This window comes from Pleurodeles waltl, chromosome 1_2, assembly GCF_031143425.1.
Source record: "Pleurodeles waltl isolate 20211129_DDA chromosome 1_2, aPleWal1.hap1.20221129, whole genome shotgun sequence".
Lineage (NCBI taxonomy): Eukaryota > Metazoa > Chordata > Amphibia > Caudata > Salamandridae > Pleurodeles > Pleurodeles waltl.
Window position 1 is genome coordinate 1,106,197,812 of NC_090437.1, and position 14,389 is coordinate 1,106,212,200.

General features: G+C 47.0%; 1 protein-coding gene across 1 annotated transcript in view; it reads left to right on the top strand.

The window, feature by feature from the left end:
- The window catches only part of ADGRA3 (adhesion G protein-coupled receptor A3), a 208,588-nt gene that overhangs the window by 108,571 nt on the left and 85,628 nt on the right, over positions 1-14,389 (top strand). The window contains exon 9 of the mRNA XM_069202173.1: positions 594-795. Coding sequence (XP_069058274.1) covers positions 594-795 — 202 coding nt within the window. The remainder of the gene's footprint in view (positions 1-593; positions 796-14,389) is intronic.

The following is a 14,389-nucleotide window of genomic DNA, read 5'->3' on the forward strand; positions in this document are numbered from 1 at the left end:
AGCGAGTATAGTTTCATTTTTCACAACGGAAAACAGTAAAGACTCTTCAAAATGTTATTCCTTTAGTGTGCTAAGACAGTCTAAACTAAACTGGTTTGGTGGTCTTGCGGCTCAGTGTATTCTTTTGAACTGGTGAATGAAAGGTCAAAGCCTACAATTGTTTCTGTCAGAGTGACCTTTTCTGTTTTTAAAAAGGGGTCCAACCGTGCCACAATTAATCTGACAAACCAGAACTTGTACAGTGTCGATTTCAAGAGCAGCTCGCGTTTTTAACTATGAATTTTATTCTTGGTTGAAATAATAGCCAAAAACGGTGTTGGGTGATTTTATATTTTTTTAAGCACAGTCACGTCATCAGGCAATTCCATTTAACATTACCATATGCAAATTTAACTTGAGTGAATATATAACAACATCATATACACTTCTTTACGTGCTTGTATTTCACTTACCTTTCTGTGGTATGACAGGCAGCCTGGTTACGGTTTGTAGTTGTTTTTTAATTATGTATTTAATGTGTGCATAATTCCATAATTGGCCCTAATTGGTTGTAATTGTCTTTTATTTCTCTACTCTTGGTTTCTGCATTCCAGATGGCCTAGAACACTTGCTGGCATAACTGCATTCTTGCTTTGTACTCGTTACTCTGCGGGTACTGGAATCTATCCTGGCAACCCTCAGGATGAAATAAGAGCTTGGCGCAGATGTGACCGAGGAGGATTCTGGGCAGAGGAAGACTACTCTCGGTGCCAGTATGCAAATGACGTCACTCGGGTTTTATATATGTTTAATCAGGTAAATATTATTTGTCTCTTTACGGAAACTTCATTTTGCTAAAGAGCACTGTGCACAAGTAGAGTTTTTCACTCTGCTTTACAGAGTACAAAGCAGCTCCGTCTGATCATCCTTTTTTTTGTCTTGTCTTAAGCATGAGAGTTTAGGAGTAAGGAACTTACATGAACATTTAAACAGAATTGTACTGCTTAACACCAACTCGAAAAACAGGCATCTTGGGGTGTAAGGTTTTGCTTCAGTGAGCTTTGCTGTGTGGGTATTGAATGTTCCTTCTTAGCTTTATTTTCACTGTAGCCACAGGCAACATTAGCATATCAGTAAGCTACCTTTCCCATGAACACCCGGGAAAGCAGAAGTAAAAACAAAACATGAATCAGACCTACTCTTGTTTAGAGGTATCCGTGTCTGTTGGAGACAGAGGGGGTTATTCTAACTTTGGAGGAGGTGTTAATCCGTCCCAAAAGTGACGGAAAAGTGACGGATTTACCACCAGCCGTATTACGAGTCCATTATATCCTATGGAACTCGTAATACGGCTGGTGGTATATCCGTCACTTTACCGTCACTTTTGGGACGGATTAACACTCCTCCAAAGTTAGAATAACCCCCAGAGTGTATAAATAGGAGAACCACCAAGCATCTTATTTGCTACGAAGTCCAGTACTTAAAACATCATACAATCTTTTAAGAATAAATCATAATGTTTCAAACAATCCTGAACAATAACAACAGTGTAACCAGAAATTCATTACTCACAGGGAATGAAGACATCCTACTCATTGTAAGAAACCCTCGGGTGGGAATACTGGTCTCCGATCAGTGGGTGAGAATAGCCCTCACCTCCAACTCTTTAGTAAAATTGCAAACTTTCCTTTATGATGGCTAGGAAATTTTGTATTCTAAAAGCTTAGAAATTTTGCATTCTAAGGCAGGACTTAAGGCAAGGATTATGCTAGTTTCAATCGTACTCACTACCACTGAAGCCATGTTGACTACCAGCTTGAAATAAAAGGTCTAAAAGGTGGAATCGGAAGACCAAGTATGCCATATTAATAATATCCTCCAAAAGGGGGCCCAGTCCATAGGCTTTGGAAACCACAGATCCTCTCAACAAGTGTGCACCATAGGTCAGGTATCAGTGCCCAGTCCCTGCTTTACTTATCTGACCTAAATGGCTATGGTTGGAGAACAAAAAGCCTTGATAGGCTTCCTGAAGAAAATAAGGAGCTGTCTCTCCCCTGGGGGTCTCAACTCTTCTGTCATTGCCTCCTAGGCCTTAAAGCATCTATTGACACAAAGTTTGGGAGTGTCCGGAAAAGAGGGGTAAGAAAGTATCCTTGTATGTGAAAAGTGATCCCTGTGGGTTGAAATCTCTACCTGTAATATCCAGAGCCCAAACATCCAAAACTCTGCAACAGGAGACTATACATAGAATTATGGCCAGCTTACCAGAGATCTCCTTAAGAAATACATATTACTTTGCAATGATTGAAAAAGCACTCTGTTAACATCCCATAGAGAAGAAGACCTGGGTTCCGTTGGGACAGATAGTCAAACACTCCTCAACAAGATCCACACCAGAGGGTGTTCCCTCTCCGTGACACCCTCAATGGGATCACAGCCTTCTGAAATTGTGGACAGAAAGGAGTTTGCTGACCTGCAATCCATACCTTTCGCTGCCATGTCAGACAGGAAATTCAACACCAGAATAAAGTCTGATCCTACTAGATCCAGGTCCCATTGCATACCCCAGCCAAACCATGTGGACAAGGCCAATTCATATCGGTGTACTGTGGAAGACACACATGCCTTTGATAGAAAAGCCTGAGATTGTTCCGAAAAGCCCAGGACTTGCCATTGTCTCTGATAATCCGCCATACCATGAGGCGGAGAGTGTGTTCCAATGAGATTGTGGGAATTCCACGATGGATCGTAAAACCAATCCTGTTGATGATCCGGGCGAGAGGGCATAAGTCCACCGTGAAAGGACCCCATCTGTGTGTCAAGGCCTGGGAAATCTTGGAACCAAGCTTCCACATATTTGCTTCCTGCAGATATCTGTAGTTCAAACCCCTACCATATTGGAAGAGCCTGGAAGATGTTCCGCTATCATTGAGACCTTGCGGGCAGGGCAGTACTCCCAGATGTCCCTGGCCAGAACTGATATCGCTTTCAACTTTGTGCCCCCGAGACAGTTGAGATAACAGACTGGGCACATTGCTCATCTTCAGGAGGACACAGCATTGGATCTTGTCCTAGGTCCAGTAACGTACCGTGAAGGAGCCTGCCAGTAACTCCAGACAGTTGATGTGAAGTGTTCTTTCTTAAGAAAACTAACTTCATCCTGTGGACAGTTGTTACCCTATCCCATGAGGCTGGCATCCACTTCGATGATCAGGTCTGGGATGGAGCCGAAAATGGCCTTTCTGTTCCAGGAGTCCATGTGGGATAGCCAGCAGTGCATCGCCTCCTAGGCTTCCTGGTGAGTGGCGCAGATTCTGTAAAGGATAGCCCGAGTCTGAGATGGAAGGCTTTCATGAGCTGTAAGGCATGATAATGTGGGGACCCTTGAAATATCGCCTGGATAGAAGAGGAGAGGAGGCCCGCAATCCGTGCTATCTGGTGATGCGAAATCTTGGATCTCGCTAAGGTCCTGTGAAGCACATGGTTGATCTTTGCAAACTTCCTGCAGGGGAGGCCGAGAAAGGACTCCAGCGACTTTGACAAACCCCAGGAAGGTGAGAGACTGTGTCAGGACGAGCTGGGACTTCTCTGTATTGATAGTGAAACCCAGGAACTCTAGAAAGGACACCACCAGTTGTAGTTGCTGAGAGATGTTGAGGCCATTGACCCATCAAGAGGATGTTGTCTAGGTAGACTATGTGCCCGGGTCCGCAGGTACCCCATCACCGGTTCAAGAACCTTGGTGAAGCACCAAGGGGCCAAAGACAGGCCGAACGGGTGGGCTGTAAATTCAAACACTTGGCCCTGCCATTGCTGTCACTGTGGCAATAAGAGGTCCTCACCGGCGTGCTGACGTCAGTTCCCTTTTTTCCGTGCCTTCGATGCTAACGGCTTTCTCCTAGCTCTAGTTACTGTTTCAAAGGTGTCCTTTTTGTCTTTGGTTACAATGTCTCCTTCTAGGAAGCCGGGATTTAAACCTTGTCGGCAGTACGGGTATCGTATGTCGGTTACGGACTCTCATGGTGACTGCCTTTGGTGCCTAAGTTCAGAGCATGACGTGGAGGAGTGTGTGTCCTGCCAAACCATGAATCCGAAGGTGCTGAAGGAGAGAGAAGCCAAACTCTTTTTGGCTAAGGCGAAGAAAGGGCACAGAAGTCATCACAGATCGTCTTCGCATTTTTCTTTGAAGAAGCGGCGCCGACACAAGACTCTGTGTCGTTCGGCTAGAGGTCGTTCACGATCCAGGTCTCCATCTAGACGGTGCCGTGCGACGTGGGAAGTTAGTCCTATGGTGACTCCACAGCCTCAAAGCCCTCAGGCTTCTCCAGCGCCATTGGTCTTCGAGGTGGTTGCACCCCAAGAGAGTCCATGCTTTTCGCCTGAGGTGCAGGACTCTGATGCCCAGCCGGCGCAAGTGCCGCAGGTAGATCACCGGTATCCTGCCTTCCCTGCTCTGGGAGCTGATCTGGCGGCATTTTTGAATGAAGTGTTTAACATGTTCAATGCTATGGCCCCTGCTGGTGCACCGGCTGGTCCCACGGGTCCTTTGGCATTCACATTGGGCTCCCGGCCCTTTATAAGTGGCCGCCATTCATGCCCCTTTTATCTGACTAAGGGTGTCGGTCCGGCGCCGATAACTTTGCCTCATAGGCCTATGGCGCCAATGACATCGCCTTATAGACTTGCCGCGCCGGGGAGGTTGCCTCATACACAGTCAACGCCGATTACGGAGCCTCAGGTGTCCACGGCACCGATGGGATCAGCTCTGGTGCCGGTGGATCCGGTTTGGTTCGTAGTGTGTCTCCTCCTTCTCCTGGTTCGCATCTATCGGTCCTGAAGCCGGTGCCATTGTCATCGGCTAACTCTGTTCACGCCGAGATTGGAGGCCAGGTTGAGGTCGCGTAGAAGAGCACTGAGGCTCTTAGAAGAACAAGAGTACCAAAGACAGCTACTAGAAGAAGGAGAGATTGCTGAGCCGTTGGGGGAATATCAGGGCCTAGATTCAGCCAGTGGGCTGGACACTTCCCCAGAGTAGGATCATTCGTCTCCAGGGGAGTTTACAGAGGAAGCACCCTCTTTCCATTCTGTGATCAGGAAGGCAGCAAATTTCTTGGATCTTCTGCTGCCGGCTGCTGAGGTTAAAACGAATATTTTGACCGAGGTCCTGCATCCTTCTTCGGCTTCAGCAGAACCCTTGTTTCCATTTAATGATGCTCTTACGGAGCCTATATTGGAGATTTGGGGGAAGCCTGTGTCATCGTCAGTTGTGAACAGGTCTGTTGCAAGACAGTATAGGATAGCTCTGGGAGATCCGACTCTGGAGAGTTTAGTAGTCCAGGCCTCATGTTCGGCACCTTCTGCACTGGGCTCCTTCCCTGTTATTCCTTTGGACAGAGAGTCCAAGAGGATGGAGCAGTCGGCCAAGAAGACTTTTTCATCCTGCAGTATAGCCCTGAAAGCGGCAAACGCTACTTGTGTGTTAGGGAGATATGTCCACACTCTGGACACGGCTAAAGCTATTATTCCAGACTTACCGCAGGATATGCAGGGGCAGTTTGGTGAGCTCCTTTCAGACGCTCAAGCTGCAGCTAAGCAGATTATCCAGTCTGGTCTGGATTCTACAGACTCAGTTGCCAGGGCGATGGGTGCCTCAATCGCTACCAGGAGGCATGCGTGGTTGAGGTCTTCTGGCTTTTCTACAGATGTCCAGACCACTCTATTGGACCTGCCTTTCGATGAGAAAAGCTGTTTGGAGCCAAAGCTAACTTTGCCTTAGAGTGCTTCAAGGACAGTAGGGCCACAGCAAAGTCTTTGGGTCTGTGGGCTTCCACTACTACCCCTTTCAGGTCCTTTCGGAGGTTCAGGGTTTTTGGCCGTGGGAGACCCCAGTCCACAGTCCAACAGCCTGCCAGCCTCCCATATAGATCGTTTAGGGGGCAGGGGAGGGTTCGGACAAGAGGGGCCACCCAGCAGCTCCCAGCATCATTCTCTTCCTGTGGGGGACAGCAACAAGGGAAGCAGCCCTAGTTTTCTACCCATTTTGAGTCACTTCTCCTGTAAGGGGAATGTTACGTCTTTTTCTCCGCGAATGGGAGTTAGCCACATCAGACTTCTGGGTTCTAAATATTGTGAGGAAAGGATATGCCCTTCCTTTTCAGGAGTTTCCCCCTCCCGTCCCTTGTTTTGTTCATAAGACCACCTCTTGTTGCAACTGGAGGTTCAAATGCTGTTATCAAAAGGTGCAGTAGAGTTGGTTCCAGAGCAGGAAAGGGGTCAGGGTTGTTATTCAAGATATTTCCTGATCCCCAAGAAGGATGGTCGATTTGAGACCTATCCTGGATCTGAGGATTTTGAATTGGTTCCTCAAACAGGAGAAATTCAAGATGCTGACTGTAAGGAAATGCCTCCTTGGCATGGTTACCCCCTGACTTTTTGCCTTTGCTGATGCTATGTTTTGAATTGAAAGTGTGCTGAGGCCTGCTAACCAGGCCCCAGCACCAGTGTTCTTTCCCTAACCTGTACTTTTGATTCCACAATTGGCACACCCTGGCACCCAGATAAGTCCCTTGTAACTGGTACCTCTGGTACCAAGGGCCCTGATGCCAGGGAAGGTCTCTAAGGGCTGCAGCATGTATTATGCCACCCTAGAGACCCCTCACCCAGCACAGACACACTGCTTACCAGCTTGTGTGTGCTAGTGAGAACAAAATGAGTAAGTCGACATGGCACTCCCCTCAGGGTGCCATGCCAGCCTCTCACTGCCTATACAGTATAGGTAAGACACCCCTCTAGCAGGCCTTACAGCCCTAAGGCAGGGTGCACTATACCATAGGTGAGGGTACCAGTGCATGAGCACTGTGCCCCTACAGTGTCTAAGCAAAACCTTAGACATTGTAAGTGCAGGGTAGCCATAAGAGTATATGGTCTGGGAGTCTGTTTTGCACGAACTCCACAGCACCATAATGGCTACACTGAAAACTGGGAAGTTTGGTATCAAACTTCTCAGCACAATAAATGCACACTGATGCCAGTGTACATTGTATTGTAAAATGCACCACAGAGGGCACCTTAGAGGTGCCCCCTGAAACTTAACCAACTATCTGTGTAGGCTGACTGGTTCCAGCAGCCTGCCACACTAGAGACATGTTGCTGGCCCCATGGGGAGAGTGCCTTTGTCACTCTGAGGCCAGTAACAAAGCCTGCACTGGGTGGAGATGCTAACACCTCCCCCAGGCAGGAGCTGTAACACCTGGCGGTGAGCCTCAAAGGCTCACCCCTTTGTCACAGCACCGCAGGACACTCCAGCTAGTGGAGTTGCCCGCCCCCTCCGGCCCCGGCCCCACTTTTGGCGGCAAGGCCGGAGAAAATAATGAGAATAACAAGGAGGAGTCACTGGCCAGTCAGGACAGCCCCTAAGGTGTCCTGAGCTGAGGTGACTCTAACTTTTAGAAATCCTCCATCTTGCAGATGGAGGATTCCCCCAATAGGATTAGGGATGTGACCCCCTCCCCTTGGGAGGAGGCACAAAGAGGGTGTACTCACCCTCAGGGCTAGTAGCCATTGGCTACTAACCCCCCAGACCTAAACACGCCCTTAAATTTAGTATTTAAGGGCTTCCCTGAACCTAAAGATTTAGATTCCTGCAACAACAAGAAGGACTGCCTAGCTGAAAACCCCTGCAGAGGAAGACCAGAAGACAACAACTGCCTTGGCTCCAGAAACTCACCGGCCTGTCTCCTGCCTTCCAAGGAACTCTGCTCCAGCGACGCCTTCCAAAGGGACCAGCGACCTCTGAATCCTCTGAGGACTGCCCTGCTTCGACGACGACAAGAAACTCCCGAGGACAGCGGACCTGCTCCAAAAAGACTGCAACTTTATCCAAAGGAGCAGCTTTAAAGAACCCTGCAATCTCCCCGCAAGAAGCGTGAGACTTGCAACACTGCACCCGGCGACCCTGACTCGGCTGGTGGAGACCCAACACCTCAGGGAGGACCCCCGGACTACTCTACGACTGTGAGTACCAAAACCGGTCCCCCCTGAGCCCCCACAGCGCCGCCTGCAGAGGGAATCCCGAGGCTTCCCCTGACCGCGACTCTCTGAAACCTAAGTCCCGACGCCTGGAAAAGACCCTGCACCCGCAGCCCCCAGGACCTGAAGGACCGGACTTTTACTGCAGAAGTGACCCCCAGGAGTCCCTCTCCCTTGCCCAAGTGGAGGTTTCCCCGAGGAAGCCCCCCCTTGCCTGCCTGCAGCGCTGAAGCGATCCCTTGATCTCTCATTGACTTCCATTGCGAACCCAACGCTTGTTCTAACACTGCACCCTGCCGCCCCCGCGCCGCTGACGGTGAAATTTCTGCGTGGGCTTGTGTCCCCCCCGGTGCCCTACAAAACCCCCCTGGTCTGCCCCCCGAAGACGCGGGTACTTACCTGCTGGCAGACTGGAACCGGGGCACCCCCTTCTCTCCATTGGAGCCTATGCGTTTTGGGCACCACTTTGAACTCTGCACCTGACCGGCCCTGAGCTGCTGGTGTGGTAACTTTGGGGTTGCTCTGAACCCCCAACGGTGGGCTACCTTGGACCAAGAACTGAACCCTGTAAGTGTCTTACTTACCTGGTAAAACTAACAAAAACTTACCTCCCCCAGGAACTGTGAAAATTGCACTGTGTCCACTTTTAAAATAGCTATTTGTGAATAACTTGAAAAGTATACATGCAATTGAAATGATTCAAAGTTCCTAATGTACTTACCTGCAATACCTTTCAAACAAGATATTACATGTTAAATTTGAACCTGTGGTTCTTAAAATAAACTAAGAAAATATATTTTTCTATAACAAAACCTATTGGCTGGATTTGTCTCCGAGTGTGTGTACCTCATTTATTGTCTATGTGTATGTACAACAGATGCTTAACACTACTCCTTGGATAAGCCTACTGCTCGACCACACTACCACAAAATAGAGCATTAGTATTATCTCTTTTTACCACTATTTTACCTCTAAGGGGAACCCTTGGACTCTGTGCATGCTATTTCTTACTTTGAAATAGCACATACAGAGCCAACTTCCTACACTGACTCTAGCGCAGGTGCTTCTGGCATTGAACAAAGAGGATTGGATGGTGTCTGTTGACTTGCATGATGCTTACTTTCGTATCCCTATTCTCAAGTTGCACAGGAAATATCTCTGGTTTGTGGTGGGGTCGCAACACTGCCAGTTTGTGGTCCTTCCGTTTGGTCTTACTTCAGCACCTCGAGTCTTCACGAATGTGATGGCGGTGGTTGTGGCAAGTCTCAGGAGGAAGGGAATAGTGATATTCCTTTACCTAAACGATTGGTTGATCAAAGCCAAGTCTCCAGAGCTCATGCTGCATCACTTGCAAATGACAACTCAGTTGTTCAGTTGGGGTTTTTCCATAAATGTGCCCAAGTCTCACCTGGATCCCTCTCAGCGCCTCCTGTTCATAGGGGCAGTACTGGATACAACATTGAACCGGGCCTATCCTCCGCCTCAGTGGATTCAGGACATTCAGGGGTTAAGTTCAATGTTTAAAAATTGAGCGTTTGTTCCAGTCCTCAAGGTCCTGCGCCTGCTCGATCTGTTCGCTTCTTGCATTCTGTTGGTCACTCATGCACGCTGGCACATGAGGGCTTTTCAGTGGTGCCTCCGCAGGCAGTGGTTTCAACACAAAGGGGATCTCAAGGAGTTGATAACGATCTCCAGAGATGACGCAGCGCATCTACGATGGTGGGCTGTGGACTGCAACTTTCCCAAGGAAGGCGGTTTTCTCTACCACCCCCGGTGGCCACAGTCATAACGGATGCTTCCACTCTAGGGAGGGGTGCTCATCTGGGGGACCTGGAGCTCAAAGATCATTGGTCTCCAGTGGAACAGATGTTTCACATCAATCTGTTACAGTTGAGGGTGATACGTCAGGCTCTCAAGGCCTTTCTCCCGTCCCTTTGCGGTCAGTCAGGTCAAGTCTTGACAGACAATACTACCGTGATGTAGTACATCAACAAGCAGGGAGGAGTAGGGTCGTACCTTGCTCTGGTCCTGGGCCCAGGACCATCGCATTTGCTTGGTAGCAAATCATTTGGACGCAGTTCTCAATGTACGTGCAGAAAGTCGCAGTCCGCATTTCTCGGCCGATCACGAGTGGCGTCTCCATCCGGACCTGGTCCTTCACATCTTTCGGATGTGGGGTTTTCCGCAGATAGACCTATTTGCCACTCAGGAGAACGCACACTGCCCGTCCTTCTGCAGCCTCCAGTATCCAGTGCAAGGAGCTTTGGGGGACACGTTTCAGATGTCTTGGTGCGACCAGTTGATTTACGATTTCCCTCCATACACTTGATTCCTTGGCTTCTGAGGAAGATTCACCAAGATGGGGCTCAAGTAATTTTAATAGCTCCGGATTGGCCGAGAAGGGTGTAGTACACGGACCTTCTCCAACTCTCACTGTGCCCTCCGCTCCATCTCCCTCTCAGGGTAGATCTCCTCTTGCAGTCACAGGGGCAGGTTCTACACCCCCACCTCCAGAGCCTGCACCTCCATGCCTGGAGGTTGAACGGGGCAATCTGAGTTCTTTCTCTATCCCACCAGAGGTAGTGGTTTTTATTTTATCGGCCAGGCGACACTTCACTAAGACTGTTTATGCTGGCTGGTGGGCAAAATTTGTGGCTTGGTGTGGACAGAAACAAATTGATCCCTTGAGAGCCCATCTGTCTGATGTTTTGTTGTTCCCTTGAGAACACATCTGTCTGATGTTCTGTTGTTGGGTTTAACTTTAGCACAGAAGGGTTGTGCAGTTGCGACTGTCAAAGGCTATTTGTCAGCACAGTCAGCCTTTCTTTGCCTTCCGGATCAACCTTCCTTCTTCAAATCACCTATTGTTAGGTTCTTAAAAGGTTTAACAAATAAATTTCCTCCCACTCTGTTTTTCATGCCTCAGTGGGATTTAAATCTGGTTTTAACTTTTTTAATGGGTTCACCGTTTGAACCAATGCATTCTTGTCCTTTAAGATTATTGGTCTTTAAGACAGTTTTCCTTATAGCTATTACGTCTGCTAGGTGTGTGAGTAAGCTTCAGGCCCTTTGTGTCTAACCTCCCTTTACTTCATTCTTTGCTGATAAAGTGGTGCTGAAAACCAGAGCGGCTTTCCTTCCTAAAGTTATTACTCCTTTCCATATGGGGCAATCCATTACCCTCTCATCTTTCTACCCTCCTCCTTCAAAAGAGGAAGAAAGACTCCATTGCTTGGACCCCAGAAGGGCTCTCAGTTTCTATATTGAGAGGACAAAGGACTTTTGGTTGGATGACCAACTCTTCGTTGGATATGTAGGAAAGATGAAAGGCAGAGCTGTCCATAAAAGAACAATATCCAGGTGGGTCATTCTTTGCATTAAGATCTGTTATTCGTTAGCAAAGAAGATTCCTCCTGAGGGTATTAGAGCTCATTCCACCAGGGCTAAGGCTGCCACTTCAGCTTTGGCTAGGGGTGTGCCAGTGGTAGATATTTGTAAAGCAGCAACTTGGGCTTCCCTTCATACTTTTGTGAAGCACTATTGCTTGCATTCGGAAGTCAGAAGGGCTGACCATTTTGCACGTTCTGTGTTGCAGAATATCTTGGTGTTACTAGTCAGGCACCCACCTCCGAGTGCGGTACTGCTTTGGGACTCTATTCATAAGGTGAGGAATCCACAGGTAGTTGTATCCATTAGAAGAACAAGTTACTTACCTTTTGGTAACGCTTTTTCTGGTGGATACACTAGCTACCTGTGGATTCCTCACAGTCCAACCCGCCTCCCCTTGCCTGTCTGGTCATATCAAGACTTTTGTATTACAAGTGTATATATGTTTAGTTTAATTTCTATATAAATAATTGTTGTACTTATGTTACATAAGTATGGTTATATGTATGTATGTATTTGAGCTATTGTGAGGTCGGTTTTCACCTGTAAAAAATGGGTGAAACTGACATCAGCACGCCGGCAAGGACCTCATATTGCCACGGTGATGTCAGACTGAGTCGCATAGTGAGCCGTGCAATTGTGACATCCTTGTCGACGTGGAGAGCTGGGAAGAAGATTTTCCGTCGAATGTTTGCGCATTGGGAGAATTCATAAGGTGAGGAATCCACAGGTAGCTAGTGTGTCCACCAGAAAGTGTTACCGAAGGTAAGTAACTTGTTCTTCTGTCAAACTGATTAGCTCTTAGCGTCCTGTGGTCACACATGGGAAGAACAATCTCAGTTTAAATAAGGAATAGCTCACTGGCTGTCTGTAGCCATAGTCTTTTGTCATAATAAAGCGGTCTATCCTCTCTGAGAAAATATTATAGCGCATTTCATGAACCGTGTAGCAGACATTTGCTGGGCAGCAAACTGGAAGAACAGACACTTTTATTTAACATTACTGTCTGGATTCAGCAGTTAACACATTTGCAGTGGTGGGATAAGCAGTGCTGTGTCATCTCTTTCAATAAGTTGAGTCCTGTTTTTGTTTGAATCTTTCCCACCATCTGCTAAGACACAGACACGCAAACACACCACACCTCTGTGTGTGTGTGTGTGTGTGTGTGTGTGTGTGTGTGTGTGTGTATTTTATACATTCACATGTGATCAACCCTCCTTCCCATCTGAGGCTCACCCATTTTATATTAGTCTTAAACACTCGTGGTACACTATTTGAGCATGGTGACCTGGGTAGGGAAGGGTGAACAGTGTACTGTGTGCGGATTGGCTCAACCACGGATTTCTTTAAAATGATGCAAATAGGCTACTGCCCTATGTTTACCATTGCAATGCTCTCTATGTTTACTGTGGGCCTTCAAACTTGATGATGGGGATGATTCAAGCATGCAAATCTGTGGAAAATACCAATATCTCAATAACAATAGTTATCTGTAAGTACCTTATCTTTTATCTGCTCTGAGCTCAAGTTTAGAATTGAGGTCAACAGCAGTACGGTCAATCACCTCAAATAGCTCGGCGGCCCACCCTATGTGAAAAATGTACGCTTTAGTGTCTGTATGAGAAGTGGATCTGATAACATGACTGGTGCTGTGCACAGACAGACGCAGGCAGGTATGCCATTTACACGTGGTCACACAGTGGATGTCCTAATTAGTCATCCGCCACCCCTGCACATTTGGGCCTTCAAATGCAAGACCAACAACAGTAATGGCTACCAGTTGCGTCTCACCTCTGGTAGGAAAAATTGTTTGACTGGCATGTACTCCACAACAGCGTACTTTGAGACTGGTTAACATGCCACTTCCAAAACTGCTTGTGAAGAATAGCAGTGCAATAACATGCCATTTATCCCCACTAAAAGATTGAAAGTTGAAGTTATTGCATAAATAGTGTTCCACTCAAAAGAAGGTCTGCCAAAATGACTCGTCTAAAATTGTAGAATAAAGGATTTTGCATATTAGTTTATTTACATAATACCTCTGTTTAGTACAGTACTTCTGTCTAGTATAAGACGCTCCAGAATTATAAACATTGTTATGCCAGTAGATCAACCTCTGTTCTCTGTGCTCATACATGCTATGTGAGAAGGCACCAAAATGTAGTACTCCTTTAGCTTTACTAGATAAAGGCACCAAACTCGTGGAAACCTCAGGTTAGGAATGCCTCTTCCCCCAAATAACCTGTCATCTTGCAGTTCACAAAACTATGTTACACTCAGAATTCCCATCTTCCTTCTCAGTCATTGTATTTTAGGTCATATAATGGATAAATAGCCTTTCTTGATACATCTTCAGATTACCAACAATATGTCAGGCACAGTAATTTTAGCCATGTATATTTGTATTTGGAGTAAGCAAAGTGAACAGCTTTTCACTTTCTCACTGCACAGTTATATTCACAGCAACGTCATGGGCTTATTTTGTTTATTTAAGATCATATTTATCTTAATATGTGGTAGTAGTACAGGCAGTAATGTGAGTTTCATGTTCTAATTATGTGGTATCCGGTAGTGAGGAAGGAGAGCCGCAGACCAACAGTTCTTGAACAACGCAGTTTATTTCTTCACATCAACACCAACGTCCTCAGCAGCCATCCAAGGGAGAATCAACATCTCAACTGACTCCCATGGAATGCTGCTGTGGTCACCAGAATACATAAAAGGCAACCTTCCATAAAGGTGCACTGCCACTTAAATAATACAAATAATAAAACAACAAATTCTCACGCCACTGAGAGCTATTTCTTCACACCAGGTGGTTTGCTCCAGATGCTTTTGTTCCTAGGACGACCAGAAGAATCACATCTTGATCTTAACAAACTACAACAGTTCCTCCTTGCAAAGTCTTTTGGTGAATTTTGTGCAAATCTAGAAGGACATACAAATGGCTAACTAGACATCTTGTATAGATATTCAAGATACTGACTTTGAATTT